The sequence below is a fragment of the Gasterosteus aculeatus genome, chromosome 11 (assembly GCF_964276395.1).
Source record: "Gasterosteus aculeatus chromosome 11, fGasAcu3.hap1.1, whole genome shotgun sequence".
Taxonomy (NCBI): domain Eukaryota; kingdom Metazoa; phylum Chordata; class Actinopteri; order Perciformes; family Gasterosteidae; genus Gasterosteus; species Gasterosteus aculeatus.
Genome location: NC_135699.1, coordinates 18,131,359 through 18,159,129, shown reverse-complemented (window position 1 = coordinate 18,159,129; position 27,771 = coordinate 18,131,359). Strand labels below are relative to the sequence as shown.

The 27,771-nt window shown below is 45.2% G+C and overlaps 5 protein-coding genes and 2 long non-coding RNA genes across 8 annotated transcripts in view; 3 read left to right on the top strand and 4 right to left on the bottom strand.

Moving 5' to 3' along the window:
- The window catches only part of doc2a (double C2-like domains, alpha), a 19,736-nt gene extending 19,724 nt beyond the window's left edge, over positions 1 to 12 (bottom strand). Inside the window, exon 1 of the mRNA XM_040189811.2 lies at positions 1 to 12. This exon is cut by the window's left edge and continues 197 nt beyond it. The gene's annotated coding sequence lies outside the window, so the exon portion shown is untranslated.
- Positions 13 to 3,713: 3,701 nt separating this feature from the next.
- nupr1b (nuclear protein 1b) lies at positions 3,714 to 5,042 on the bottom strand. The gene is made up of 3 exons (XM_040191965.2): positions 4,464 to 5,042; positions 4,210 to 4,350; positions 3,714 to 4,026 (listed from the first exon to the last, which is right to left on the bottom strand). Exons 1-2 carry the CDS (start codon positions 4,558 to 4,560, stop codon positions 4,214 to 4,216), a joined length of 234 nt encoding a protein of 77 aa, XP_040047899.1. The 5' UTR covers positions 4,561 to 5,042; the 3' UTR covers positions 3,714 to 4,026; positions 4,210 to 4,213.
- Positions 5,043 to 6,189: 1,147 nt separating this feature from the next.
- LOC120828175 (uncharacterized) lies at positions 6,190 to 8,512 on the bottom strand. Its single transcript, XR_005713491.2, has 2 exons — positions 8,376 to 8,512; positions 6,190 to 8,115 (listed from the first exon to the last, which is right to left on the bottom strand). It is a non-coding gene; the product is annotated as an uncharacterized LOC120828175 (long non-coding RNA).
- Positions 6,964 to 12,237, top strand: sgf29 (SAGA complex associated factor 29). The gene is made up of 10 exons (XM_040191575.2): positions 6,964 to 7,079; positions 7,685 to 7,758; positions 7,829 to 7,904; positions 8,003 to 8,075; positions 8,250 to 8,314; positions 8,393 to 8,522; positions 9,047 to 9,193; positions 10,677 to 10,712; positions 11,092 to 11,254; positions 11,378 to 12,237. The coding sequence occupies exons 2-10, from the start codon at positions 7,693 to 7,695 to the stop codon at positions 11,492 to 11,494; spliced, it is 873 nt and encodes a 290-aa protein (XP_040047509.1). The 5' UTR covers positions 6,964 to 7,079; positions 7,685 to 7,692; the 3' UTR covers positions 11,495 to 12,237.
- A 373-nt stretch (positions 12,238 to 12,610) lies between these two features.
- Positions 12,611 to 16,902, top strand: nfatc2ip (nuclear factor of activated T cells 2 interacting protein). The gene is made up of 9 exons (XM_040191573.2): positions 12,611 to 12,763; positions 14,524 to 14,622; positions 14,691 to 14,751; positions 14,866 to 14,971; positions 15,063 to 15,137; positions 15,352 to 15,553; positions 15,638 to 15,782; positions 16,176 to 16,288; positions 16,376 to 16,902. The coding sequence occupies exons 1-9, from the start codon at positions 12,752 to 12,754 to the stop codon at positions 16,535 to 16,537; spliced, it is 975 nt and encodes a 324-aa protein (XP_040047507.2). The 5' UTR covers positions 12,611 to 12,751; the 3' UTR covers positions 16,538 to 16,902.
- Positions 16,903 to 17,071: 169 nt separating this feature from the next.
- spns1 (SPNS lysolipid transporter 1, lysophospholipid) lies at positions 17,072 to 27,091 on the top strand. 2 transcript variants are annotated; one of them, XM_040191571.2, is made up of 14 exons: positions 17,072 to 17,298; positions 19,217 to 19,426; positions 19,665 to 19,730; positions 19,820 to 19,956; positions 20,032 to 20,183; positions 20,630 to 20,696; positions 20,949 to 21,091; positions 21,181 to 21,333; positions 22,605 to 22,794; positions 22,868 to 22,933; positions 23,900 to 23,998; positions 25,305 to 25,473; positions 25,563 to 25,634; positions 26,467 to 27,091. In XM_040191571.2, the coding sequence occupies exons 2-13, from the start codon at positions 19,225 to 19,227 to the stop codon at positions 25,631 to 25,633; spliced, it is 1,515 nt and encodes a 504-aa protein (XP_040047505.2). In that variant the 5' UTR covers positions 17,072 to 17,298; positions 19,217 to 19,224; the 3' UTR covers position 25,634; positions 26,467 to 27,091. The 2 variants fall into 2 exon arrangements, with proteins under 2 accessions (XP_040047505.2, XP_077940399.1); XM_078084273.1 differs by having other exon boundaries at positions 26,440 to 27,091.
- On the bottom strand, positions 25,945 to 27,747 carry LOC144384575 (uncharacterized). Its single transcript, XR_013451376.1, has 2 exons — positions 27,441 to 27,747; positions 25,945 to 27,322 (listed from the first exon to the last, which is right to left on the bottom strand). It is a non-coding gene; the product is annotated as an uncharacterized LOC144384575 (long non-coding RNA).
- Positions 27,748 to 27,771: the final 24 nt, after the last annotated feature.

The window sequence follows — 27,771 nt, the reverse complement described above, 5'->3', positions numbered from 1 at the left end:
GATATCTTCTCTGAGGTTTCAACACGCTGAAGCTTGCTCTTTAATCACAATACACATGTATTAGATAACCCCCCCCCCTCCTCTCTTCTTCTTCTCCTTCCTCCGGCTGCAGCTTGCAGGGGGGGTTATAATGTGCCAACAGCAGCATCTGTCTCTCTCTTCTTCTCTGTATAATTTGTGGTTAATGACGCCTAATGATACACATCCAAGACACACACACACTCACATAATGAGGAACATGAAGATGATGAAGACGATTAAGAAGATGAAGACGATAAAGACAATGAAGAACATGAAGATGATGAAGACTAATCAGGAACGTGAGGAAGGTCCTCTCATTTGGAGGCGAGTATCAATAAGACGTTTGGAGACGTTCTGCTCGATGAAGCTTCATTTGTCCCGCGGGGACCTTTTCCTCGGTCCGTCTCCGGGTGTCGGGCTATCAGCGGATATTGATATGTTTAAACAACCAACCAACCAGATGCGGAGCTGCATCTTAAACCAATCATAAGTTGCCCCGCCCCCTACAGCCAGCTGTCAGTCACACTTCAGTCTTCCTGGTTTTCACCACCTTCCTTCTTCTTCACCCCCCAGTTTGGACTCCGGGGTTCTGCCGGAGCGGAACTCAAAAGGAACCAGTACGTAATGTATTTCATAAGCACTTGTACTTCATTAAGTAACAGTGACTAATGGTAATAATAGTATTGTCATAGAGCGAGCACACAAAAACACATAAGGACAAGAGACACACATGGCTCCAATGGACACAGGTGGACACCATCAGGGACACGGGAGACAATCACAGGGAGGACAAGACAGGAAGTGAAGCCACCCCGGGCCATCATCGCGGCCATCATGGAGTCCGTCCTCTGCTCCTCCATCAGCGTCTGGTACGCTGCAGCCACAGCCAAGGACAAGGGCAGGCTGCAGCGTGTCCTCCGCTCTGCAGAGAGGCTGATCGGCTGCAATCTGCCGTCCCTGCAGGACTTGTTCGCTTCCAGGTCTCTGAAGCGAGCTAAAAAGATGGTAGCCGACCCCTCTCACCCCGACAAAACCTGTTTGTGCCCCTTCCATCTGGCAGGAGGCTGAGGTCCATCAGGACTACGACCTCCCGCCACACCAACAGTTTCTTCCCGTCGGCAGTCGGGCTCATCAACAGAGCCGGTCCCCCACTGCCTGACTATAACACTCCACCGGTCACTCCCCCTCACACTGCACATGCCACTTTAACTGTTATTCATCACTTTGTCACTTGTCACTTTGTCTCTTGTCTGTTACTTGTTTGTTAGTGCACTTTATGCTTAATATTTTTCTTTTTAACTTTTTAATATTTAATTTTTTTTTACCTTTATTCATTGTTTTATACTAACCCATAGCCTTAGCCTTATTCTACTAACCCATTGCATTAGCATTTCATCCCACTTTATTTTATTACTTGTGCACTGTTGTCTTGTCTGTCTACTGTCGCGCACTAACCGCCAAGACAAATTCCTTGTATGTTTGACATATTTTGGCTAATAAATGTTTCCTGATTCCTGATTCCTGATTTCCTGAAGAGGCAGGAAACTACAGAATAAAACGGGACACAAACCCACATCGTGACACGTATAACGTTGTGTCATCAGCATACACGTCTTTGTTTTATTACAGTTTTTCTTGGTTGCCTAGGAACCAGTTTGATGTTTTTGTTTGTAGACCGTACACACAATTAGCACAACACACAATTAGCACAACAACTCCGATCGAATGAAACACTCACAAGAATCCGTGTTCACAACATCGTCCGCAGGAGTCGCATTAATTTCATTGGTTGAATTGGTCTTTTTCTCTTTGAGCTCCACCTCCTTCAGACCTTCTCCTTCCATCTCGGCTGAAGACAGGTGAGCTCACCTGCTGCAGACCTGGTGTGTACAATGAAGTATCCTTGTATCTGTTTGACCACGTGTGTGTGTGGAAACCAGTTGGTGTTATTTTCCAGTTTCATCAACACACACATTACCCACAATTCATCACTGTATGTTTGCAAATGACAAAAACACTACAGAAAAAGGAAACCATTAATGAATTGACGATACGTTGATTTATAGTTGTGTTTGTGGATCATTAGCTACAAACGGTTGGTGGTTTGACTTCTGGAGACTAAATCTATGAAAATAAGTGCAATGAAACCCATGAGCTGAAATAGAAATACTGTTTCAACACAAGAAGACGCTCACTGGGTAGAAAGAACACAGTCACACACACACACACACACATTTAATAAAACAACAGATCAGATGTGGTTGCCGTGGCAGCAGGATGTTTTATCGGGTTTATCTCTTATCTTTTCTTCATATTATTAAAGTATGGAACACAAAAACATCAAGACTGTTTTCTCCCGTCACATTTTTCTCTCTTCGATCTCATTTTCCTCTTCAAAATAAAAGTCCTTCTGCTCAATGGAAGCAGAACCCTGAAGAGTAGAAGCAGATCTCCAACTTGTCTTTAGTGCAGAATGACGGTTATGATGACGTCACATCTTGTTTTCACCAGTGAACAGGAAGTGACCATAAATAGACTGAGATCATTAGCATCTCTTAAATCCCTTCTTCAAATCCTCTTCTATGGGAAACCCTTCATGAATATTGGACGTGTTGCTGGGTTTTATTTTTCCCTTTATTATCTGTGTTCTCCTTATTTCATCCCCAGGTGTTGTTTACGATCTCTGTTCATTTTGTTGTTGTTTTTTATCTGCTTTGATATTTCTACTTTCATAACTCTACCACACAGACATTAGAGAGACATCGAGCTTCTTCATGCTGGGATGATCTAATGATGTTAATCCTAAAACACACACAACCACACAGAGTATCGCATAGTACACTCGTTATATCACAACTATCTGAAGTTTCTTTTGGCAATCCCGAGGGCTTGTTGCTAGGCAACCAGGGGAGTTTCTAAAGGCACGGGTATCTCCTCAGCACAGAGTGTGTGTGTGTGTGTGTGTGTGTGTTGAACACTGCGATGTTGTGTTGAGTCTGTACGGTGAAGCTGATTATGTAACAACAGTCGTCTCTATAAATATTTCCTGATCCCTGCTTCAAACAGCAGGGACAAATCCTGCTGGAAGAGAGACAGACACTGAGAGAGTGAGACACTGAGAGACAGACACTGGGAGAGTGAGACACTGGGAGGCAGACACTGGGAGAGTGAGACACTGGGAGGCAGACACTGGGAGAGTGAGATATTGAGAGAGTGAGACACTGAGAGACAGACACTGGGAGTGAGACACTGAGAGACAAACACTGAGAGACAGACACTGGGAGTGAGACACTGAGAGACAAACACTGAGAGAGTGAGACACTGCGAGAGAGACACTTGGAGAGTGAGACACTGAGAATAACTAATAATAACTAATAACTAGTAGTTATTGGAACGTGTCGAGCCGCAAAGGACACGCGTTGACGTTGTCTCCAAACTGAGAAACTGAGACGCAGCGTCTGCAACCTTTCACAATAAAATGAACTTCCTGTTTGTTAATATATGGACAAGTGTTTTTTCCTTCTTAATTGGTTGTTATGTATCTTCCCCAAAGTCTCCCTCTAATGTATTTGATAATTACATAATACAAAGGCTTTACAGACTTTATTTCTGATACTCCTGCTTACTTACAAGTATTCAAATAAAACATTTCATCATAGTATTGAACTACTAAGAGGGAAAGAAGTACGGTGTTATTCAAGAATACTTTTATTGGTAAAAGCTTCTTTGTTTTCAGTGCAATGAAAACATGTCGCATAGACCTCATGATACTGAGAGCACCTCCTACGTGAGCACGTGCACCTCCGCGGTCTGAGCAGCAAACCGGCGCTCTCCGCCCCCTGGCAGGGGGAGGAGCCACGGCCTGGCCACCGGGGAGGATCCGTGAGCTCCTCCTGGAGGGGGCCGGTGGGGTCGGGGGTCAAGCCTCGGCCCGTCGGGGCCCCCGCTGTCTGTGGGTCTCAATGTGTCGCCGTGGTCGGGGTCCGATGAGCCGTCCGGGTCGCCCTGGTTTACAGGGGAAGGAGTATGTTCGTATACAAAATGAACTATATATATATATATATATATACATATTTATATACATATACACGTTATGTAACATACATAAAGGTTTATGCGATTACTGCTGAATGCTGTTTTAAAGCCTATTGTGTGTTTACACAAAGAGGTCAACAGAGAGCAGCTGACCTGCTCACTCCTTCTTCTTCTTCTTCTTCTCCTCCAGGTTCTGGAGCTTCTCCACCAGCTTGCGCTCGTGGCCGGAGGGGGAGGGACGGTTGGTGTTGTCACTCGCCTCCTTCTTGGTCCTTCCCTTACGGGCCGAGGATTCTGAGGAGCAACGCGTCCGTCTTTAGACCTCAAGTACACCAAGTGTACACACAGAGTGTAGACACAGTACACACAAAGTACACGTATGTGTTTACAGGGCGGAGGAGTCTCACCTGCGTACTTGTCGCTGAGGTTGTAATACTCGTATTGGTCGTAGTTCTCTTCTTCGAAGCTCGAGGGCTTCAGGTTCTTCACGTCCACGTGACTCATGTTCGATTCCCCAGATGTGCAACAGTGACAGATGTTTAGAGAATGTTCAGAGGAGACGAGGATCTGATCAGGAGGAGCTCGGTGTGTTTTTATAACAGAGACACTGAGCTCCTCCTACACACACGCACACACAGACACACACACACACACAGCTCCTCCTACACACACACACACACACACACACACACACAGCTCCTCCTACACACACACACACACACACACACACACAGCTCCTCCTACACACACACACACACACACACACACACTCACACACACACACAGCTCCTCCTACACACACACACACACACACACACACACACACTCACACACAGCTCCTCCTACACACACACACACAAACACACACACACACACACACAGACACACACACACACACACACACAGCTCCTCCTACACACACACACACAGCTCCTCCTACACACACACACACACACACACAGCTCCTCCTACACACACACACACACACACACACTCACACACTGAAATATTGCATCATTTCCTCTAAATGTTAAAACAACGTAAATTCATCTTCATAGCTTCATTTTATTATCTACACTGTTTCACTTAAACTAAATAACTATAACTTAAATAATAAAACCCTTAAAGTTAAAACTTTTCAACATAATTACAGAATGTGTCACTGTTTATTGTTTTAATATGAACATCTTTGGTATAAAGTGCAGATTTGTGAATAGGATGAAATGATTATACGGTTTATTGCTGTAACGTCTCGTCTGCTGAGTCTAAGCTCCGCCCCCTCTTCCTTTTTTAGCTGCAGCCATGACCTCATTCAACAGTGTGTGTGTATGATGTGTGTGTGTGTGCGTGTGAGTGTGTATGATGTGTGTTTGGTGTGTGTGTATGTTGTGTGCATGTGTGTGTGTGTGTACGGTGTGTGTATGTTGTGTGCGTGTGTGTTATATTATATTATTTTATGTTTACGACCATTTAAGAAACTCGTCAATCTGTGGTTTTTAGCGTGTTGCATCCCCCCCCGTGTACCTGTTGTGGACTCTGACCTTGATGTTCACTCTGGAAGTCGCTTCTCGCAGTGTAAACACAGATTAAACATCAGCTGATCTCCATGAACACACTTTATGCATTTAAACTGTTTGTTAAAGGCCAGTTGTGCTATTTTTAAATATAATAACATCTGTCAGATTCGTACTTCATGTTCTATCTGCTGTTCCAGTAAAACCCTTCGTATTTATACAGAGACCAGATGTAACAAGTTAATCAGCTTATTCAGAGCCATGCTAACTGTTTACACCTGTTCCCTGTGTGCTAAGCTAACTTTCTGCTTCAGCAGTCTGAGGATATCAAGTGTAATAATACTTTAGTTTATACTTCTCACACACGTTGTACTCATTACCCTAAAGTTCCTATATATTTGTGTTTTCATTTTTTCTCTTAATTTGGCTCAAAAATTAGATAAAAATAAAAAGATCAAATTCCCTTCGATGCACTTCAATTCCAATATTCTCCTTTCAAGACATAAAACGCAGCACATATTTACATTTTGTTTTTATTATCGATTCTCTATGTGCAGGCATTCATCCGATTTCACGCCCTCATTTATAGATTCATAAACACAGTTTTAGGGACTCGACATTAATCAGGAATCATTTATTGCCATAATATGTCACATAGAAGGAATTTGACTTGGCTGCGTAACAGCAGACAGTACGACAGTGCACGAGGAATAATATAAAATATAAGGCTATGGGTTAGTTTGAAAATAAAGGAATAAAATGTAAAGTTAACAATATTTAGAAATTAAAAATAAGGTGCACCAGCGAACAGAAAGTGACGTGTGCCGTGAGAGAGAAAGTGAGCGGTGGATGTCAGTCAGTCAGTGGGGGACCGGCTCGGCTGATGAGCCCGACTGCCGACGGGAAGAATCATTAAAAGACCTGGTTTTGTGTATTTGTACGTGACGTCTGAGTTTCAGACCAAAGTACCGGCAAAAACCCTACAGGTTCAAAGATTAACTCCCTTGTGCTGACGTGACCTCCCTGTGGTACACGTACGTGTATAGTCAGAAATCTGTGTATTCGGTCCAAAATGAATATTCTTTTGGCTGCAAAACTCAAGTTAATGTCTGCAGACGTGTTTTCTTCACTGAATCAGTCACAAAACATTTGAATATTAAATAGAATACCTAACCTGACAGGGATCTTTGGCATTTGTATTTCTGTACGAACTGAGCTTGGAAACTACTTAGTGGAAGCAGCAATACCCCAGTGTAAAGAGGTTGAAGTACTGCATAAATACTTAAAGTTTCAAAAGTACTCAGTATGTAGAATAACATCGAGGTGATTTACACGCAGTATGCAGTACAAGTACCTCACTATTGTACTGAATAACATGAACCAGCCTGCAGTTGCAGACTCCGTCCAGCAGGCGGCGGGTGTTCAGCGACCAACTTTAACCCAAAAGAGGAAGAGCAGCTAATCCGGTTAAATAGCAGGGCGACAATAAATAAAACAAAGCTTAATACGGTAAGTACATATTGTGTTTTGAAACATATACCGTATAGTTTACCAGTAAGTTATAGAAGTGGGAATTAATGCAGATTTTTGATTATGTACACGAGCGCGAATCCAACAGATGAGCCGCCTGGTTAAGCTAACGTAGCCGAACTAGCCGCTTGCTAACGCCGTGAACCAACAGTTAGCCTTCAAGTAGCCTCGTTTATTCCCACAACAAATGCTGTATTGAGCATTTTATCTGCTTTATTTAAGTTTTGCATTTCCCACAATATAAACACCGAATGCCATATGTGTTGATTTAAACTCAAAACGAGCCACGTTACACACAAATAGTTTATGAAATAGAATTCCATTCAGAAATCTGTCAATTCAGAAATGATTGTAACTCAAAGCACATAAAACAAACAGGTGTGATCAAAGATATTATTCGGCAATTCAGTCTTATGCAGTGTTAATACTAATAATCTTTAGCTCCGGTCTGCCGCCCGTCATCTCTCAGTGAGAGGCCGAGCCCCGCGTCTTTAAAATGAGCGGTTTCTAGATGTGGTTCTGCTCCAATCTGAACACCAAACAGCAACACGTGAATCACCATGAATGACCTTTCAAATCCGAAGGTACCGAGATGTCAGCGGACACCAAGATCGCCGAGCTGCTGACGGAGCTCCACCAGCTCATCAAGCAGACCCAGGTGAGTCTGTGACGTCACGCGCCCGCTCGTCGAAGTGGACGAAGTGTGTGAACGTGTGTTTGTCTCTCAGGAGGAGAGGTCACGCAGCGAACACAACCTGCTCAACATCCAGAAGACGCACGAGAGGATGCAAACGGAGAACAAAAGTCAGTGTGTAACCCTCTCTGGGGTCTCCACCCACGAGACGAAGGCTCCATCAGGAGTCCTGGTGGAGCCTTAGTCTCGTCCCTCTTGTGTCCCCCAGCGTCCCCGTACTACCGGACCAAGCTGAGAGGCCTGTACACCACGGCCAAGGCCGACGCAGAGGCCGAGTGCAGGTGATGGCGGTTGTGTGTATTTAGTCTCTGACCGAAGCGCCTGTAGAAAAACACAGATTCAAAGATGTCGTTGTGAACACATTCAAACCGTGGATTTAAAGAAGGGTGTCGATTTGTTATGATCATGAAATGTATCCAGTAATGATTTGTTTGTTTATTTGTTGTTTCTCTCAGCATCCTGCATCACGCGCTGGATAAAATAGCCGAGATCAAATCTCTGCTGGAGGAGCGGAGGATCGGTATGTGTGTGTGTGTGTGTGTGTGTGTGTCACTGTCTGTGTGGGATAAGGATTCCTCTACCTTGTCGTGTCTCCTAGCTGCTAAAATGGCGGGGGTCCACAGTGACAGCGACCCCCCCAGGAAGACCATGAGGCGCGGCGTCCTGATGACGCTCCTCCAGCAGTCGGCCATGACGCTTCCTCTGTGGATTGGCAAGCCTGGGGAGAGGTACACACACGCACACACACACACACACACACACAGTTTATGATCTTACCAGAGACGCGTTTATGTCAATGTGTCGTTATTCTGAGTGATGATGGAGATGTTAGCGTAGCGTACAAGTTATTTATTCGTTGTCTGGAGGAGAAAATAAAACAAATAGCGAATACTTGTCTGTTTATTGTGAATAAATCACAGTAAAATGTCGTCATTTTGTGTTCATACACCTCGAATAAAGGCGCTTCTGTGAACACATGATGATGTCACTCACGGAAGCCGTTTAGTTTCTCTCGACATGTTCGACTTCCACAAAAAGTATTGAATAGAATTAGAGGTTATTACTTTGTGGGGGGTGGAGGAAACAAATGGCCACGTTGATAACGGTTTCCATGGAGATAGGCCCCTCCCCGCTGGCGTCCCAGCCCACATGAGGCAAATAACCGCAAACTTAAGCAATTTACAGCGTGACACATTTTTGTGACTTTGGCACAATAACTGGTGCACTTACTGGTTTTGTCTGTGCCCCTCAGCCCCCCCCCTCTGTGTGGAGCGACCCCCGCCAGCAGCGACTACGTGGCCAAGCAGGGCGACAAGGTGGCGGCGAGGGTGAAGGCCGTGGACGGGGACGAGCAGTGGATCCTGGCCGAGGTCGTCAGCTACAACCATTCCACCAACAAGTAAGAGCGGATGGTCATGTGTTCGGATGTGGGCGGGGCTTTAATGGAGTGGAGCGTTCCAACTACTTTTTAATTCATTAAAAGTAAAGTAACAGCTCTTAAATAGAGTAGAAGGATAAAATATTTAAATACCTCAGAATTGAATTTGAGTAAATGTACTTTCAGGGTAAGAAAATACCAATTCATATGTTATTAATATTTATGTGGTGTTTGAGTTTTAATTTCTTCATATTGTAGTTTACTATATATATAATTAGTGGTGGGCATAGATTAATTTCTTTAATCTAGATTAATCTCACTGTAATCTTGAAATTAATCTAGATTAAAATGGCTCATTTGAATTCTGGTGAAGGCATTTAGAATATGTGTGCTACCCAAATAATGAGTAAAAGTCAGTCTTTGAGAACAGGTTTCTTAAGCCAGGTGGCACATGAGACCAGAGGCGTGCTGGTCACGTATTCCCCTCATGATAGTTCGCCTAGCAGGTAGTTTGTAGGACGGATCACCTGTGGCCGCCTGAAGAACAAGCTCGAGCCCGTCATCTTCTACCACGCTGGTGGCGATCCACTGCGCGAGGACATTCGTTAGCTTGGCCGATGGAGCCGTGCTGACGGGCTCGGCTCGGTGTCACTCAAACATAGTAGTTTGACGACGACGCTACATCAGTGCTTGGCCCGGCATCTTCCGCGTTAGCTAAGCGATGCTTTGCGTTTAGCTGGTATTTGAGACTTGAAGAACTTCTACAGTAAACTAATTCCTGTTTGCACACGGTGCAAACAACCTTCGTCTTGTCGACGTTTCCTTTGGGAAGCTTCTTAAAAATAAATTTTCCCTGAAGCAAACCCGGTGACTTCGTAGCAGCATCCATGCTAGCACGTCTCGTTCTCGCCCCCTACAGTGCAATTTGGCTAGTAAACATCAGCGCTCGTAGGTAAACATCCGCGCTGGAATATCAAGGTGAAAATCATCATAGCTTGCGTAGTACAGACCCAGCTCCAAACCCAATTTATAGACTATCGCCACTATTTTTTCTTTATCGCCGATAAGAGTCTCACCATAACGCAGCATGTTACCGCCGATAACGGCCCACCACTAATATATATATTGATAATTATGACATTGTAAGAGTTTTAAGTACCTAATGTACTAGTTTAATTCATTAAATGTTAAGCAATTGTATGTCATAATTGAACAAAGAACAGCAGAAGGATAAAGTAGCAGAAACAAGTTCTCCCACTTTCCTGTTGAATATACTTGTATATGTAAATTACATTACATGTCATTTAGCGGACGCTTTTATCCAAAGCGACGTACAATAAGTGCATTCAACCATAGGGTACAAACTCAGGAGAACAAGAAACAAGAAAGTGCAATTTCATGAAATAAGCCAATTTACAATTTGCTATAGATGATAGATGCCATATATCTGTATGGAAAATATATCTAAAGGGAATGCCTCATACTGACCTGTCGACCTCTGCAGGTACGAAGTGGACGACATTGACGAGGAGGGAAAAGAGTGAGTTTAATACTTCATGATTTTTCTTTCTTCAGATTGTTCCTCTTTAATAAGTGAAATAACACAACAATGCATTTTGGATCCCAATTGTTTAATTCTGTATTAAAGGCCACACTTGTTTTATTGTGAGTAAAATAATAAGGAGTCAAACCTTTGTTAATTTGTAGTTTTACATCAGTTAAAGGAGGGGATTGTTTAGGGCGGGGCTACACGCTGATTGACAGGTCTCTAACAGAGACATCATCTCTGTCCTTGTCAGCCCATATATGGTCACTTCCTGTTCACTGGTTGCAGAAAGCCAAGAAAGCAGCACGTGTGAGTGATGTCTCTACATTGTAGACGTTTAATCCGACAAGTGTTTGTGTGACCATGTGACCAGGAGGCACACGCTGAGCAGAAGGAGGATCATCCCCCTCCCTCAGTGGAAGGCAAACCCAGAGACCGACCCGGGGGCCCTCTTCAGTAAGGACCACCTGGTTCTGGCTCTCTACCCACAGACCACCTGCTTCTACCGGGCTCTGATCCACACGCCTCCTCACAGGGTGAGAGGTGTGCGTGCGTGCGTGTGTGTGTGTGTGTGTGTGTGTGTGTGTGCGTGTGCGTGTGCGGGGAGAGAGATATGAGATCCCTGATTGATCAATACCTGATGGTGTCTCTGTGTCCAGCCTCAGGACGACTACTCGGTGCTGTTTGAGGACACGTCCTACGCTGACGGCTATTCCCCCCCCCTCAACGTGGCTCAGAGATACGTGGTCGCCTGCAAGGAGAACAAGAAGAAGTGACGACAACAACAACATTTCCTGTTTTCTTCTCATTGTATAAAAAACATGGCGACTCAACTCTGACCCCGAGGGGTTGAGTGTCGCTTCTTCTTCTTGTGCTGCGTTCACAGCCACGTGGTTTGGTACCGCCTACTTGTACACAGAACAGAAGGACACTCGCGTGTATATAAGCACATGTGTGTGTGTGTGTAATGTGCTGCACAGTCACCGCGCTGTCGTGTTCACGTGACACTGGAGATGCAACAATGTTAGCGTAGCTTAGCATTGATCGAACCAGACTCCCTTCCGAAAACAAGTGTTTCTATAGTGGTTTTCTTCTCGTCTCGAGGAGACAAAAAACAAAAGGGGAATTATTTTTTACACTTTGCCATTCCATCGTGTTTTTTTATTTTGGGGTCAAACAACAAAGGACGTGAAGAATTTAGTGTCTGAGCAGTAAAAGACGCAGTTTCTTCTATGTTTGATGGCTGAGATAAACAACAACAGTGTCCATGGAGATGAAGTCAATCACCTGATGAAGAAACTAAAGGCTAAAGTGATGAAACTCTGGGGGAAATGACACGTGAGGAAAGACTTGTCGATAGTTTTTACTCCAAAGTGGAATCGGGACAGTCTCCGGTGGAGGAGCGCTTGGTTCTCACACCAGCAGCAGCTTCCTGTCGATGAACGGAGCTGTTCTTCTGTTGTTCTTATTACATTTGATGAAACAAACACTTTAAAAAAAAAGGAGTGGTGAAAACATGTTTCAATGCTTTACTGTTTTATTCGCGACGCACACACACACACACACACGGAAACACACAGGGACAGTTTTAGCACTGCAACAAGTACATGTGTTTAAATATATTTTGAGGTAGATATTTTCATTCCACTTTCTTTTTTTTTTTTTTAAGTAATTAGTAAAGAAATCCATGATTATAATTTATTATTAACTGCAATGTGTCAATATATATATATATGGTTTAAATGAATGCACTAGATTAAATGTTCTTAATGTAGTGGAGTAGAAGAAGTTTTATACATATCAAAAAATAGTAGTAAAAGTACCTCAGCTTATACTACCCCAATTCATTGAGTAAATGTACTTAAAAAAGAAGAGCAATAATAAATATTTCTCGTTTAATCGCCAAAGAGCATATTCTACACGTTTCCCACACTCCCTGAACTCACAGGCACAACAGCGGAGAACCTTGTAATTACTCTTTAATTTCCCACAGTCCGTGAAGGCAACAGCTGCCCGCGCAAAGACAAACAAACATGGCGGAATCGGTGAGTGTTAAAACATTTGCTGCTTTTATCGGTGAAAAAAACGTGAAATGTGTGAATAAAAACAAATGCAGCGTCGCCGTGATTGAAGTTATTTCCGGTGAAAAGTGAACTGTAGCAACAAAACACGTTTAAACTTCCTTCAGAGGAGAACATTAGCATCTTGGTAGTGGAGCATAGCTAACGCTAGCTCTTCAAAATAAAAGCCTTAAGATCGTCCGTTAGTTGCTCTTTGGTTTCGATTTGAGTCCAAACCACCTCGTGACCCGAACTTTCCAATTAAACTACTTTTACCCCATTATAACCGAAATAAACGCTTTGTTGTTAGTAGCTGTAACGTTAGTTTAACAAGAACACTGCCGAACCCCATTTAAAAAATGACACATTTGACGTTCGGCAGTAAGCTTTTTAAACGTTACGTGTTATGTTACGTTTTTACTCTTTGTCATCGGCTACAACTAAATATATAAAGCTGCTTGAACCCAATAGAGACAGAATAAACGATGACTCTGCAACGCATTTATTTATTGTCATGAACTACATCAGGGCTGTCAAGCTCAAATACACAGTGGGCCAAAATGTATAATGAAACAACGCCGCGGGCCAACGTTGAACAAACGAACCTTTCAATATGAACCCAGTTTTGCTTTAACATTGAATATGGAACAAGCAACACTTATATAAGTTAATAGTGCAGACACGCAAAATCGAATTTCAAAATAAAAAAAGAAACATATAAATGGCATATTAAATCAAATTTAAATAAAACTGGTATGCCTCTTTTCTATTTGCAGCCTTCTGAGGTAATTATCAAAATGAACTTTTTCCACAGGCTAATACATTTGAAAATAAAATAACAATGAATGAATCAACCATTCAGGCCTTGGAGTAGCAAGAAAAAGTGCATAAAGAATACGTTAATTATTGCTCAGTTTGCGACACACTGATCTAAACTGAAGCCAGATGCCTGCATCTTGGATGCTAGTTCATCTGTCCGGGCTCAGGCTCTGAGCTGAAACCCTCAGTGTCCATCAGTCAGACGGCTCCTGTGAGATGTTTTCATCATCTTCATCAAGGAGGAACGTTGCTCACATAGATCAGTGCTGCGGAACATGGAGAGCGATTGAGCAGCTCGGTGCGGAGCTGAGGCGTTGTGTCGGGGATGAACTGTGCAAACAGCGTGTCGTTACACTGGAGCTCAATCAGCTCCATTCGGAGGCTGGTTTGTGCGTTTTCCACATCAACTGCGAAGGGATTACTAAGCAGTTCAAATCTACATTTCTGGACATCAAAGTCGGCAAATCGCCGGCTGAACTCCGCGGCGAGTACACGGAGTTGTTCAGCAAACTGTGCGACACGGCGGCAGAGATCTGCGTTTTTATGGTTTGGCAGCATCTGATTCTCCCACAGACACAGTTTAGTTTTAAAAGCTCTCACTGCTGCGTGCACGTCTGTGACGATGCAGCTGCAGCGCTCCGTGATGCTCGAGATGTCCCACAGAAGCGTTTGCTCCCGGAGCTCTGCGGCGTTCTTCCCTTTGCTTTGCAGAAACTGAAATGTTTACTCACGCAGCTCGAAAAATCGTGGCACGGGGAGTCGTGGTGAGCGGTCTGGGTCCTGTCCTGATTGACGCTCCAAAACAACAGCAGAGCATTATGGGATTTGTAGTACTAGCGGTGAATGCGCTGTATAATACCGGCGGGCCCGCGGGCCAGAGCTTGACACCCATGAACTAATGAACACACCGTCCGTCTGTCCTCCAGGTGTGTGACGTAGAGCACGAGGCCGTGAAGCCTCCACCCAAGCGCAGGCGCATCCTGGACCCCTCGGCCATCGTCTCGGTGCCCGTTTACTCCAACAAGGTGAACAGATCAGTTCGTGTGTGAAGATGTTTGTCTCCAACGGGCGTGACTGAGCTTCTTGTCCTCAGGTGAGCAGCAGTTTGCAGCTGAGGCCCATGGCCGCCGTCTTCACCGAGAAGGACAACTCCGGTAGGGAAGCCAGAGGGTGGAGCTCTGAGAGGAGGGTGTAGGGAAGCCAGAGGGTGGAGCTCTGAGAGGAGGGTGTAGTGAAGCTCCTGACGGGTTCTTTGTTTCTCTGAGCAGACGACGGTTTGTGGGCTCGCTTTTCTTCTCGAGAAGCTCCAGCAGACGTGGTCCACCTCAGCGACTCTGAGGACGAGGCTGAAGTCCAGCTGGAGACGACAGAACTGTACGTGGCTTGTTAGGGGTGTAGAACCTGTAGAACCTGGACCCTCATATTTAACGTCGTTAACGTGACGTTTTTTCCTCACTGATACCAGAGCTGCTGTCCGCTGCCCGTCTCCTCCAGAGAGTCCGGTCCAGAAACAGTCCCGACAGGTCCAGAAGAAGATCAGGTGAGTCTAGAAACCTGTAAACACTGTTCTAGTCTCTAGTGTCTACTCTCCAGCCTCTGCTGTCTAGTCTCTGGTCTCTGGTCTTTAGACACTAACCCTTATTCTTTGACCTCTGGCCTCTAACCCCTGGTCTGTACTGTCTAGTCTCTAGTCTCTGGCCCAGAAGAAAAGCACTCGATGAAGACAACCATGTGTGCTTGTTGGTCTTCCTCAGTGAGATCGACAGAAAGCTCCAGGCGGTGAACTCCTTCCTGTCTCCTGAGCCTCGGGACAGGAAGTGCCTCAGCGAGCCGGAGGAGGACGTCATCGTGAACCCGGTCTCCGAACGACAGGGTTCTCTGTACAGCTCCTCGGTCCGGGAGATCCCCTTGAAGATCCGCTGCCGGACTGACGTCCACAAGGTCCTGGTTCTGTCGGTACGTCCCCCCCCCCCCCCCCCCAGGACCTGGCTCAGGACCCCATGATGTCACCTGTCAACCGGCTCCTCTGTTTGTTTGCAGTCGACCCGTCTGAGTGATGTGCTGACCCAGCTGTCAATCATCCTCGAAGTGCCGCCTCCTCGCCTCCTGCTGCTCAGGGAGGAGGAGGAGCTCCGGACGGACGCCACCGTGGGCGAGCTCGGCCTCGGCATCGCCGACATCATCGGTGGGTCGAACGATGAGATAAATAAAATATTGAAAGCTTTTGAACACTTACTTTTCAAAATAACATTTAAGTGTTTCTTATGTGACAATATGTGTTATATTGATTATAAATATTTAAAATATAATAAATATATTAAACAGAAGCTGTGACCTCACAACTTTTAACTCACACTTTTATTTGACGCAATTATCAACATGTTTAATGGCTTTTTTTAGTAGTTACGGTTTATTCTCATATTAATATTGTTTTCTCCGGGATAATTAATGTATAACGTTGATATTTTAATCCTATATTCTGCTAAATCACAAACCCGGCTCAGCGAGGCTTTGATCTGGATTAACGCTGGCAGCTGACTGGACCTTGTTCTTTGTTGTTGTTGTTGTTGTTGTTCAGAGTGCGTCGTCATGGCAGCGCAGGATGACAGTGAGGCCGACAGCCGCAGCAGCGTCACCGTGAGGCTGCAGAGCAAAGACCGAGACTCCTCACAGGAGTTCTCTCTGCACAGAGTTCGTGGCACCTCCTCCGACCCGCTTTCAGACAGAATTTCTGCGAGAATTGAACGTGTAACCTAATGATCTCTGTGTGTGTCCCAGGACGCTCCGCTGGGCTCCGTCTTCTCCCGGTATCTGTGCACGATGCCCGGCGTCGCCCGGACGACGGTCCGCTTCCACTACGACGGCAGCAAGGTGACGGACGGGCAGACGCCGGCTCAGCTAGACATGGAGGACGGGGACATTATCGAAGTTTGGGTTTAGACTTGGAGCCTCTATTGTTCCTTTGAAATACTCTATTAATTGTGGGATTCTATGCTTAGAACATGAAAACTTGTACAATTGTAAACTTATTTAAATATAATGTCTGTACAATAGCCTCTTTGTACTTTTATAACTGGTACCGGAAATAATAATAAAATGAGTAGAAGTTTCTCTTTAAGAAAAATCCCAGGTAATGTTACGTCTCAGTGCAATTCAATTTAAACAATATTATTTATTTGTTTGTCATAATTAATACAAACTGAGTTTTGGAAGAAAACTGTAATTACAATTCTCAAGAATCAAGTATGCAGTTATTCCTTGAAACATTACTTTTATTAAATATAATAAATAATTGTATGTGAAAATGGTCCGATTTAAATATTTATTTATCGACATTTTCAAATTAAGCTCCACATTGATTTAATAAGAGATGGTTATTTATCTAGTTTTGTATTTATTCATTGTTGTATTAGTCCGTCTGTATTTCTAACTTCCGCTAATTGGATGCGCCGACCGCTGTCACGTGACTCGTCGTCAACGAGGTCATGTGAGCGACGGGGCGGAAGTTCACCAGATCCAACATGGCGGCCGTGCTGCAGAATTGTCATCTCTGAAGTAAACAGTCACTTCATTTTTAACACGTGACTCACGTTTAAACGTTTTTTCTTTCATTTGTATTTTCCTTAAACCGTCGTCATGGCTTCCGAATAACGCTTTTTTCACGGTTTTGCGTAACGAAGAGAGGAGCGTCTTCAACTCAGGTAAACAACAACAACAACGAGCAGCTGATGGCACTTAGCTGCACTATTAACCCTCAGATAGACAATTTAATGAGATTGTTTTTTTAGTGACAATTGATTCTAAGAAGTAGAAGGTGATGAAATCCTCTGCGTCTTGTGTTCAAGGCGCCAGACTGCATTCAAAATACTGCGTCTCAACCCCCCAGAGCTGTGATCGGGATGACGTGTGTTTGTTAAAACGTTTACAAGCGGATCAATCAACTGCGTTTTTATTACACCACGTTTAGCGTGTTGCTAATCGTCTGCTGTGGCGTCCGTGATTAGTTCGTCTCACGTGTCTTTTAGTTTTGTTTCTGCAGATCAGAGCTGATCACCTGATCACTCTGATCAATGAGGTGTGTTTGTAGACAAAGTCCATTGGTCATCGATCAAATCACAGATCAATATACAATGTAATCATTCATTCATGTCTGTTGATATACATACATCTATCAGTCTGAGATACATTATATTTGGTTAAAAAGATTAATGTACAACACATTTACATACTTTTATCCGATCATTATTATTATATTAATATTGGAAAAGAGGCTGCAATTATTGATTTGTGGACCAAACCATTGATTATTGTTTCTTTAACACATGGTGAGATCTTTGTTTTTCGTCTAAAACCAAACCTAGATGATTTAGTATCATACAAAACAAAGAATTTAAGAAATTAGAAACGATTTATTTTTTATTTTTAAAGAATATATATCTAATATATATATATATGATATATGTATATAATCAATAGTGTCGCCAATTACCTTTATTCAAATCTGCTATTGGATCAATTAGCTCATCCATCTTTAACGCAATTCATATCCATTGGTGACGTTTTTCTGCTTTTTTACATTTTGACTGGAGTATCTTTAATGTTTTCTTTTAACTGCCTGTCACACAAAACTATTAATTTAAAGACAGTTTAAACATTTAATACAAAAAAAATGTCTTTATTTATTGGTCATAATTCCATGAACATATGATCACATTTCTTCTATTTTGATAAATGAAAGTTCCAATCGATCGGATTCCAGCGTCTTAAATGTGACGTTAACCATCGATAAAGGACGTGTTCTCACTTAAATGCTTTATCAATAAAACAAATGGTTGATATTTAATATGCATGAGACAAGACACGTTGCATGATAATAGTAGCTTTTATTATGTATTACATTTCTGTAATTCGGTTCCCCCGAAGGAATAAGCAATAACATTTGTTATGTTGTAATAAAGTGTACTTAATTAACAAGGTTGTAACATAAGTGAAATAACAATAATATAAAAGGGAAAAGAAGGAATATCACAGTGCAAATGTACTAAACTGTCTCATGCGTTTCTCCGTCATGATCCTTATTTCTCCTGAACGGACCAATGATACGTCACTATTTAAATATGGCTGCTGCAAGGAATTGTGGGACGGAATTATCTCCTTGTTCCAGTGTCTCCGACGCTGAAGGAGCTCAGTAAGGAAACAGGAGAGAAGTGAAACCGTGGATCCACTTCCCTTCTCAGTGAGGAGAACATGTGACCCTTCCAATCCAGCCCCGCCAGGTCACGTGATCACGTGATCATGACTTGGTTTCACTTGGTCATGTGATCACGTGACTTGGTTTCACTTGGTCATGTGATCATATGACTCACCAGGTGATTCCTCTTCCTCAGAAAACATCTCGTGGTTTTATTCTGCAGAAAGTCAAGTTTGTCTGTTAATGTCCTCTCGAACTGGTTAGCTTAGCATAAAGCCTGTCGATAGCGTGTCCACACAGGCTCCTCCCCCGAGGAGTAAAATGATTCTTTGTGTTCTAAACGGTCTCATTCACAAAGCTCTTCCATCTGATGAAGGGGTCAAAGTGCGCGTATATCGGCTATTGATCGTGTTCATTGGTCCCCTCAGCGGCGGCCATGTCCCTGGCAGAGACCGCGTCGGAGTCGGCGCCCTTCTTCTCCGAGGACAGCGAGGGGGAGGAGCCGGGCGGCAGCGCGGGGCGCCGGCCGCCGCAGGAGGAGCCGCCCAGCGGGGTGTCGAGCGTTCGCGCGCTGCTCACCGTCCTCATCCTGTGTTACATCAACCTGCTCAACTACATGGACCGCTTCACCGTGGCAGGTAGGGGGCGGGCCACTGGGTCGCCTCGGCCAATCACAGCACAGGACGCAGATTTTAATTCTATAGAATGTTCTCTGATGAAAGTTACAAAAAAATAATATTGCCTGAAATTAGTATTACAAAATTAAGACGCAAAATTAAGACGACGAGACGCTTACGAGCGTCTCGTCTGACAGGACGGGACTTTTCATCCAGCGAGTGTTCTAAAAGAAGTAAAAAGCCTCCGTGTCCCCGCCAGGTGTTCTCCCCGACATCGAGCAGTACTTCGGTATCGACGATGGAAAGTCCGGCCTCCTCCAAACGGGTAAGACCACCTGTCCATCAGACATCAGCCGGTAGGACGGAGCTGCTTTCACTCCCTGAAGCTGAAGCTCTGCCGTCTGCGCCCTCCAGTTTTCATCTGCAGCTACATGTTCCTGGCTCCGGCCTTCGGTTACCTTGGCGACCGCTACAACAGGAAGGTCATCATGAGCGTCGGCATCATGTTCTGGTCCCTGGTGACGCTCGCCAGCTCCTACACCCCCAAAGAGGTGAGTGTGTGTGTCCTGCCGCTGCCCTTTGACCCCCCCCCCCCCGCTGACGGACCGTCTCTCGGCGTCCCGCAGCACTTCTGGGCCCTGCTGCTGACGCGAGGTCTGGTGGGGGTCGGGGAGGCCAGTTACTCCACCATCGCTCCCACCATCATCGCCGACCTGTACGTGAAGGGGCAGCGGACCAACATGCTCTCTGTTTTCTACTTCGCCATCCCCGTCGGCAGGTGCGTGGACTCTTAGTATCACACTGTATCAATTTCTGACTCTTTGAATTTACACACAATAATAACAAACGTTGGTTCCGCTCTGGAACTTGTTTAACGAATCAATGAAATCGCTAAAATTTGATAATTAAAAGCGTCGGCAACGAATTTCATCATCGATTCGTTGTGTCGCTGCTGCTGTTTAACATTTACTTAACTTTCACTACTATGATGGTAATAATTTAATGAATAAGCTTCAAGTGAACATGCAGGTGTGTTGGTGAGTATTTCTGAACAGTATTTTTTCAACGTGAATTTGCAGTTCTGTTTTAGAATAAAGCTTTTTCATGCTGTTGTTTTTATCCGATTCATCGATTAATCGAAGAAATAATCGTCCGATTAATCGATTATCAGAATAATCGTTACTTGCAGCCCTAAACGTGTTGTTGTTGTGGTTGTTGTCTCAGCGGACTCGGGTACATCGTGGGCTCACAGGTCGGCGGCGCAGCACAGGACTGGCACTGGGCTCTACGGGTGAGGCTCTAGCACGTGTCTTTATTGATCCTTGATGGTCCCTTCAGGTCTCTGGGGGGTCGAGGATCCACAAGGACAATCAGCATTTATTCAAGTTCCACACTGAAAGTTACACTTTTACTCTTGAAGGAATCAAGTGGGCTGTTTTCATCACAAACGCATATAACTGAAATTGAGATTCAAATGATGTTGTTAATCAGAGATGAACACCCTGAGGGTTAATGCCCCCCCCCCCCTCCTCACGCCCCCCAGGTGACTCCTGGTCTGGGTCTGATCGCCGTGCTGCTGCTGCTCTTCGTGGTCAAGGAGCCAATCAGAGGCGCCATCGAGGACCGACCGGAGGACCACACGCAGCGGACCAGCTGGCTGGCCGACCTGCAGGCGCTCAGCAAGAAGTAGGTGCAGCACGAGGCTCCATCGGCGCCCCCATCTGGACCACCTCACATCACACGTCTGTTTACCCGCCGCTCTGCCTCCTCTGCAGCTACAGCTTTGTGTTGTCCACCTTCGGCTTCACGGCCGTGGCGTTCGTCACCGGCTCTCTGGCGCTGTGGGCGCCGACGTTCCTGTTCAGAGCTGCTGTGTTCACCGGCGAGAGACCCCCCTGTTCTGAGGGGAACTGCGCCTCCTCGGACAGGTGAGCACACGGGGGGATCACGTCCACCAAAGACCACCTTCATCAGAGCTCCTTGTCTTAAAGCTGCATTCTGTGCAGTGACCAGCAGGGGGCGACTCCTCTGCTCCCATAGACGTCTATGAGGAAATGACTCTACTTCTCTGTAGTGACCAGCAGGGGGCGACTCCTCTGCTCCCATAGACGTCTATGAGGAAATGACTCCACTTCTCTGTAGTGACCAGCAGGGGGCGACTCCTCTGCTCCCATAGACGTCTATGAGGAAATGACTCTACTTCTCTGTAGTGACCAGCAGGGGGCGACTCCTCTGCTCCCATAGACGTCTATGAGGAAATGACTCTACTTCTCTGTAGTGACCAGCAGGGGGCGACTCCTCTGCTCCCATAGACGTCTATGAGGAAATGACTCTACTTCTCTGTAGTGACCAGCAGGGGGCGACTCCTCTGCTCCCATAGACGTCTATGAGGAAATGACTCTTCTTCTCTGTAGTGACCAGCAGGGGGCGACTCCTCTGCTCCCATAGACGTCTATGAGGAAATGACTCTACTTCTCTGTAGTGACCAGCAGGGGGCGACTCCTCTGCTCCCATAGACGTCTATGAGGAAATGACTCCACTTCTCTGTAGTGACCAGCAGGGGGCGACTCCTCTGCTCCCATAGACGTCTATGAGGAAATGACTCTACTTCTCTGTAGTGACCAGCAGGGGGCGACTCCTCTGCTCCCATAGACGTCTATGAGGAAATGACTCTACTTCTCTGTAGTGACCAGCAGGGGGCGACTCCTCTGCTCCCATAGACGTCTATGAGGAAATGACTCTACTTCTCTGTAGTGACCAGCAGGGGGCGACTCCTCTGCTCCCATAGACGTCTATGAGGAAATGACTCTTCTTCTCTGTAGTGACCAGCAGGGGGCGACTCCTCTGCTCCCATAGACGTCTATGAGGAAATGACTCTACTTCTCTGTAGTGACCAGCAGGGGGCGACTCCTCTGCTCCCATAGACGTCTATGAGGAAATGACTCTACTTCTCTCTTGATTTATTCCCTCAGTGAACATTGTAAACATGAGTTTATGTTTTGCTAGTTTATATACAGCAGGGGACGCTTTAGGGCGGGGCTACACGCTGATTGACCTTGTCCTTATAAAGTCATTTCCTGTTCACTGGTTGATAAACACAAGATGGCGACAGACCGATTGTCGAACTAAAGGCGAGGTGTCACCATGACAACTCCGTCCACCATCCACAGCCCTGACGGCGCCTTTTCTCCCCCCACAGTTTGATCTTTGGGGTCATCACCTGTGTGACGGGTGTGCTGGGCGTGGCCAGCGGCGTGCAGGTGAGCCGGCAGCTGAGGACGAGGACGGCCCGAGCCGACCCGCTGGTCTGCGCCGCCGGTCTGCTGCTCTCGGCTCCGTTCCTCTACCTCGCCATCGTGTTCGCTCAGGCCAGCACCACCGCCACATACGTGAGTCCCACACGCAGGAAACACGCGTGACTGAAGCGATCAATGGTGAGATGTTTCCCGTCTGCCCGCGCAGGTCTTCATCTTCTTCGGGGAGACCTTCCTCTCCATGAACTGGGCCATTGTGGCTGATATCCTGCTGGTGAGACACGTTTACCTCCACTGCTTCATCTTATTATTTATTCCATCTCTATCGGATATGTTCTATGTGTGTCAACACAAACAGCTGTTAGGCCACGCCCCCTTCTACACCCCCCCAGTCCTCACGAGAAAAAGCTGCATTCAAATGGGACCAACGACAGAAGCGTTTGTTAGTCTGCTGTTAATGTCGCCGTGTGGAAACAACGACATGAAACACGGAAACAAAGTTTCTGAGGCTGAAGCATCAGATTTACAATTATATTCAGGAGGTAAAGTCACACATCACGGGTGATCAGCAGAGGTCGGGGAATCTGAAATGGGGTCGTCGTGGCGAAGGGGCACCGGGAATCGCAAGGTTGGGGGTTTGAGTCCCTGCTGCCCCGTGTCCCATGTCAGAGTCCCTGAGCAACACAGCTGACCCCTGACCCGCAAAATGTTCAAAGGCCCTGAGTCATAAATGTAACGTAAGTCGCTTTGGATGAACGCGTCAGATAAACGACCTGTGATGTAAAATGACTTAAACACATTAAACCCTGTGTTAGAAAATACACGCTTTCTAAGGTTATTACTCATTACTTTAAAGATTTAGAAGAAGAAACAATATTCATTAAAAACATCATTGTACAATATTGATTATTTGATATTCATGGATTTCAAAATGTGTAATTAACTAGTATTTTTTTTAAATCTATTGACAGCCGTAATATGTTGTTCTTGTCTTTATTTTTGTACTATTTATTTCTTGTTTGGTTCTTGTATTTTTTTAAATTTAGGAATCTTTTGTACTCAAAGTCGTGTAAAAACTTGTTAAATTAACTTTCTTCTTTCTCGTGTTTGGAAAAAGACACATTGATATCACTTATATGTTAAAGTTTAGATTTATTTATTTTAACCTCTGCACTATTTTGTCCTTTTATAGATATTAAAAATTAAATATCTGCTGAATAAATAACTTTTTTTCTTCCAGTATGTCGTCGTTCCGACGCGTCGATCGACAGCCGAAGCGTTTCAGATCGTCATCTCGCACCTGCTGGGAGACGCAGGGAGTCCCTACATGATCGGAGTGGTAGGACACACACACACACACACACATCTACATGCACACACATGCACACACACACACACACACACACACACACACACACACACATCTACATGCACACACATGCACACGCACACACACACACACATCTACATGCACACACACACACACACACACATCTACATGCACACACACACACACACACACACATCTACATGCACACACATGCACACGCACACACACACACACACATCTACATGCACATGCACACACACACACACACACACATCTACATGCACACACACACACACACACATCTACATGCACACACACACACACACACACATCTACATGCACACACACACACACACACATCTACATGCACACACACACACACACACACACATCTACATGCACACACATGCACACGCACACACACACACACACATCTACATGCACATGCACACACACACACACACACACATCTACATGCACACACACACACACGCACACACACACACACACATCTACATGCACACACACACACACACACATCTACATGCACACACACACACACACATCTACATGCACACACATGCACACGCACACACACACACACACACATCTACATGCACACACATGCACACGCACACACACACACACACACATCTACATGCACACACACACACACACACACACACACACACACACACATCTACATGCACATGCACACACACACACACACACATCTACATGCACACACACACACACACACACACACACACACATCTACATGCACACACACACACACACACACATCTACATGCACACACACACACACGCACACACACACACACACACACATCTACATGCACACACACATCTACATGCACACACACACACAGACACACATCTACATGCACACACACGCACACACACACACACACACATCTACATGCACATGCACACACACACACACATCTACATGCACACACACATCTACATGCACACACACACACAGACACACATCTACATGCACACACACGCACACACACACACACACACACAGACACACACATCTACATGCACACACACGCACACACACACACACACACATCTACATGCACACACACCTGTACACTTTAGATTAATACTGTTTTCATAAGTACATGTTTGTATATTTGTACTAATCACTTATTAGTTGATAATTAATTGATGATAATTAATAATTGACTCATCGCTCGACGACTTAATGAACGACAACTAAAACTGCATCCTGGTTAGTGAAGTACAAGTACAAGTACCTGAGGTGTGTACTTATACCCCCCAGGTGTCGGACTCCCTGAGGAGGACGGACTCCTTCCTGTGGCAGTTCCGCTCGCTGCAGCTCTCGCTGCTGCTCTGCTCCTTTGTGGCCGTTGTGGGAGGCGGCTTCTTTCTCGCCACTGCGCTCTTCATCGAGGGAGACCGTGACCGGGCCACGAATCACGCGCCCACAGGTGAGACGGCCGCACCGAATGTGTGCAGTACAGCGGGAAGTACACACAGTGTATACATTAAGAAGTACCTGTGGTCTCTGCGTCCCCAGAGGACGAGCCCATCGTGGTCCCTCAGAGCGGACGCTCCACCAGAGTCCCGGTGTCCAGCGTTCTGATCTGAGGTCAGTTTGCCGCTCGGATCCGGCGCTTCGCCGCGCAGCGTTTTCCTTTTTTCACTTCTTGAATTTCAGCTTTTTTCTTCAATAATTCTAAAGCGAGAACTTAAGGGAATTTCTTTGGGGGGGAGGAGGGGGGGGAGGGGGGAGGGAGGGGAGTGTTTATGCGAGCGGACGTGACGACAGAGACTCCTGATCCTGCTGGTCTGAGATCAGCCGGATCCTCTGCTTCATTTCATTTCATATTCAGCAGAAGTTTTATTATTATTATTATCAATAATCGTGTTTTATGTTTGAATTAAAACACTAACAGACACAAAGAGAAGAGAATCTTTATTTATCTTTTTCATAAGGAAGACTTGTGACTTGTTGTGAACTATTAAACAAGAATGAACTTGTTACACTTTGTGGAAATGTGTTATTAATACGGAGGGAAATTCTGATTATTAATGATCCAAGTAAGTAAAGCTGCAGATTCACCTAAATTCTATTAAGTATCATTAAATGATCACATGTCATTTATCTGACGCTTTTATCCAAAGCGACTTTCAATAAGAACATTTCAACCATCAGGACACAAACTCAGAAGAACAAGAAACAAGAAAGTGTGATTTCATCAAATAAGCCAAGTTACAACTCGCTGTAGATAAGAACCATTATGAGTCCAATTTAATTCTCCATTTTTAGATGGATGCAAATAATTAGATTTACTATGTTGGTACAAAGAAACATCAGATCAAATAAATCATTTAAAAAACAATAAAAATCATTGTGTACATTGTATCACTACTTTTCTAACTATTATTTAAAGCGAGACGTTTCCTGTGTCGCGTCTCAGCGTCTCCGTCAGAGTTCTGGTCCAGAGGAAGGAGGAGCCTGTGAGGATCCTCATCCTCATCCGGGGGGAGAAAACGCCGTAACGACGGTGGCCATCTTGGTTCATCTGCAGCCTCTGGGAGGCGGCGCGACGACAAACCCGACGCCGGACAACAGAAATTCAGGCGAACAACATTTTAGAAGGAAGTGAGACAAAAAGAGTCCAAATACGCTCGCTTCCCTTTCATTGGATGCAGAAAAACAAGATGGCGACGGACAGAATGTGGAGCGGAGGCTCCGATGAGCGATGTCACCATGACAACAGTCTGGATTGGAGCTGATGACGTGGTATCGATCCGGTTCCGTCTCATCTTCCAATGTTTGAGCCCTTTTATGAACCGTCTCCGTAGGTCAGCATGCTAACTAAGCCCAAGGGAATTACCCACAAGTCATTGCAATGTGACATAAAACATGGAGGGCTGTTCAAACGTGTTCAGACTGTCATAATAAAATGTATTTGTTTAAAACATCGAGGATTAAAGATTGAGGAAAAGAACAAACCTGTTCATTCATCTATTCATCAAATATAAAATGTTGTAATCAAAGCAATTTTAAAATGTGTGAAATAAATCCCTTCAATTATACATCATATTTTGTGGCGTTGCCGTGGTGACGTGACATGTGGCAGTGCTGTTTCTTCATATTCACACCGTTTGAAGCCCTCAGACGCTCACGCTCAGTTCCTCGGGGGTCAGAGGTCGGGCAGACTGGAATCGGGCCTGAGTTTCAGGGTTGGGCCACGTTTCTGTACCAACGCTCAACGTGCAGCTAGAAGAGAGATGATTCTCTGCTCAGGTCCACGTTCCTCCTCCGGATCTCTACAAAGATGATGATTGATGAGATGTTATCGATGTGGATATCGTGTAAAGAAGCTTAAAGTAAAACATCGTTCTCTCCAAAGCTGTAATGACACGTAGAAAGAAACAGAGTCACAACTCATCACAAGTCCTGAAGTCGCCCCGTGAAGGAGAGCGGCGTTCTCTCTGAAGGAAACGAGGCCGATGGAGGTGCAGCCGACGGCGAGGAGGCTTCCTCCCCCCGCTGCGGTTTCCTGTTTGGAGGCGGGAGGATGTCAAGACGGTTTCTTGCAGCGCTTCAGCTCGTTGTCGTCACGGTAACGCCTGCTGATCGGTTGGCGGTGTCAAAGCTGCAGGGCCTCGGATCAACACACACACACACACACACACACACACACACACACACACCTGTGATGTCGACCTCGTGCACTCGTGTAAAGAGGACCAGAGTCTGAGTGCTGTGGTGGGGG

Excerpts from the sequence above, each read along its gene's own strand:
- nupr1b (XM_040191965.2), bottom strand. The coding sequence starts at position 4,560 with ATGAGTCACGTGGACGTGAAGAACCTGAAGCCCTCGAGCTTCGAAGAA. Across the intron at positions 4,351-4,463 it reads CCTCAGCGACAAGTACGCAG|AATCCTCGGCCCGTAAGGGA; the intron begins GTGAGACTCCTC and ends GTTGCTCCTCAG.
- sgf29 (XM_040191575.2), top strand. The coding sequence starts at position 7,693 with ATGTCAGCGGACACCAAGATCGCCGAGCTGCTGACGGAGCTCCACCAG. Across the intron at positions 8,315-8,392 it reads GCTGGAGGAGCGGAGGATCG|CTGCTAAAATGGCGGGGGTC; the intron begins GTATGTGTGTGT and ends CGTGTCTCCTAG. Across the intron at positions 10,713-11,091 it reads ATTGACGAGGAGGGAAAAGA|GAGGCACACGCTGAGCAGAA; the intron begins GTGAGTTTAATA and ends CCATGTGACCAG.
- nfatc2ip (XM_040191573.2), top strand. Across the intron at positions 15,554-15,637 it reads ACAAGGTCCTGGTTCTGTCG|TCGACCCGTCTGAGTGATGT; the intron begins GTACGTCCCCCC and ends GTTTGTTTGCAG. Across the intron at positions 15,783-16,175 it reads CGGCATCGCCGACATCATCG|AGTGCGTCGTCATGGCAGCG; the intron begins GTGGGTCGAACG and ends GTTGTTGTTCAG.
- spns1 (XM_040191571.2), top strand. The coding sequence starts at position 19,225 with ATGTCCCTGGCAGAGACCGCGTCGGAGTCGGCGCCCTTCTTCTCCGAG. Across the intron at positions 22,795-22,867 it reads CCAGCACCACCGCCACATAC|GTCTTCATCTTCTTCGGGGA; the intron begins GTGAGTCCCACA and ends CTGCCCGCGCAG. Across the intron at positions 23,999-25,304 it reads GTCCCTACATGATCGGAGTG|GTGTCGGACTCCCTGAGGAG; the intron begins GTAGGACACACA and ends TATACCCCCCAG.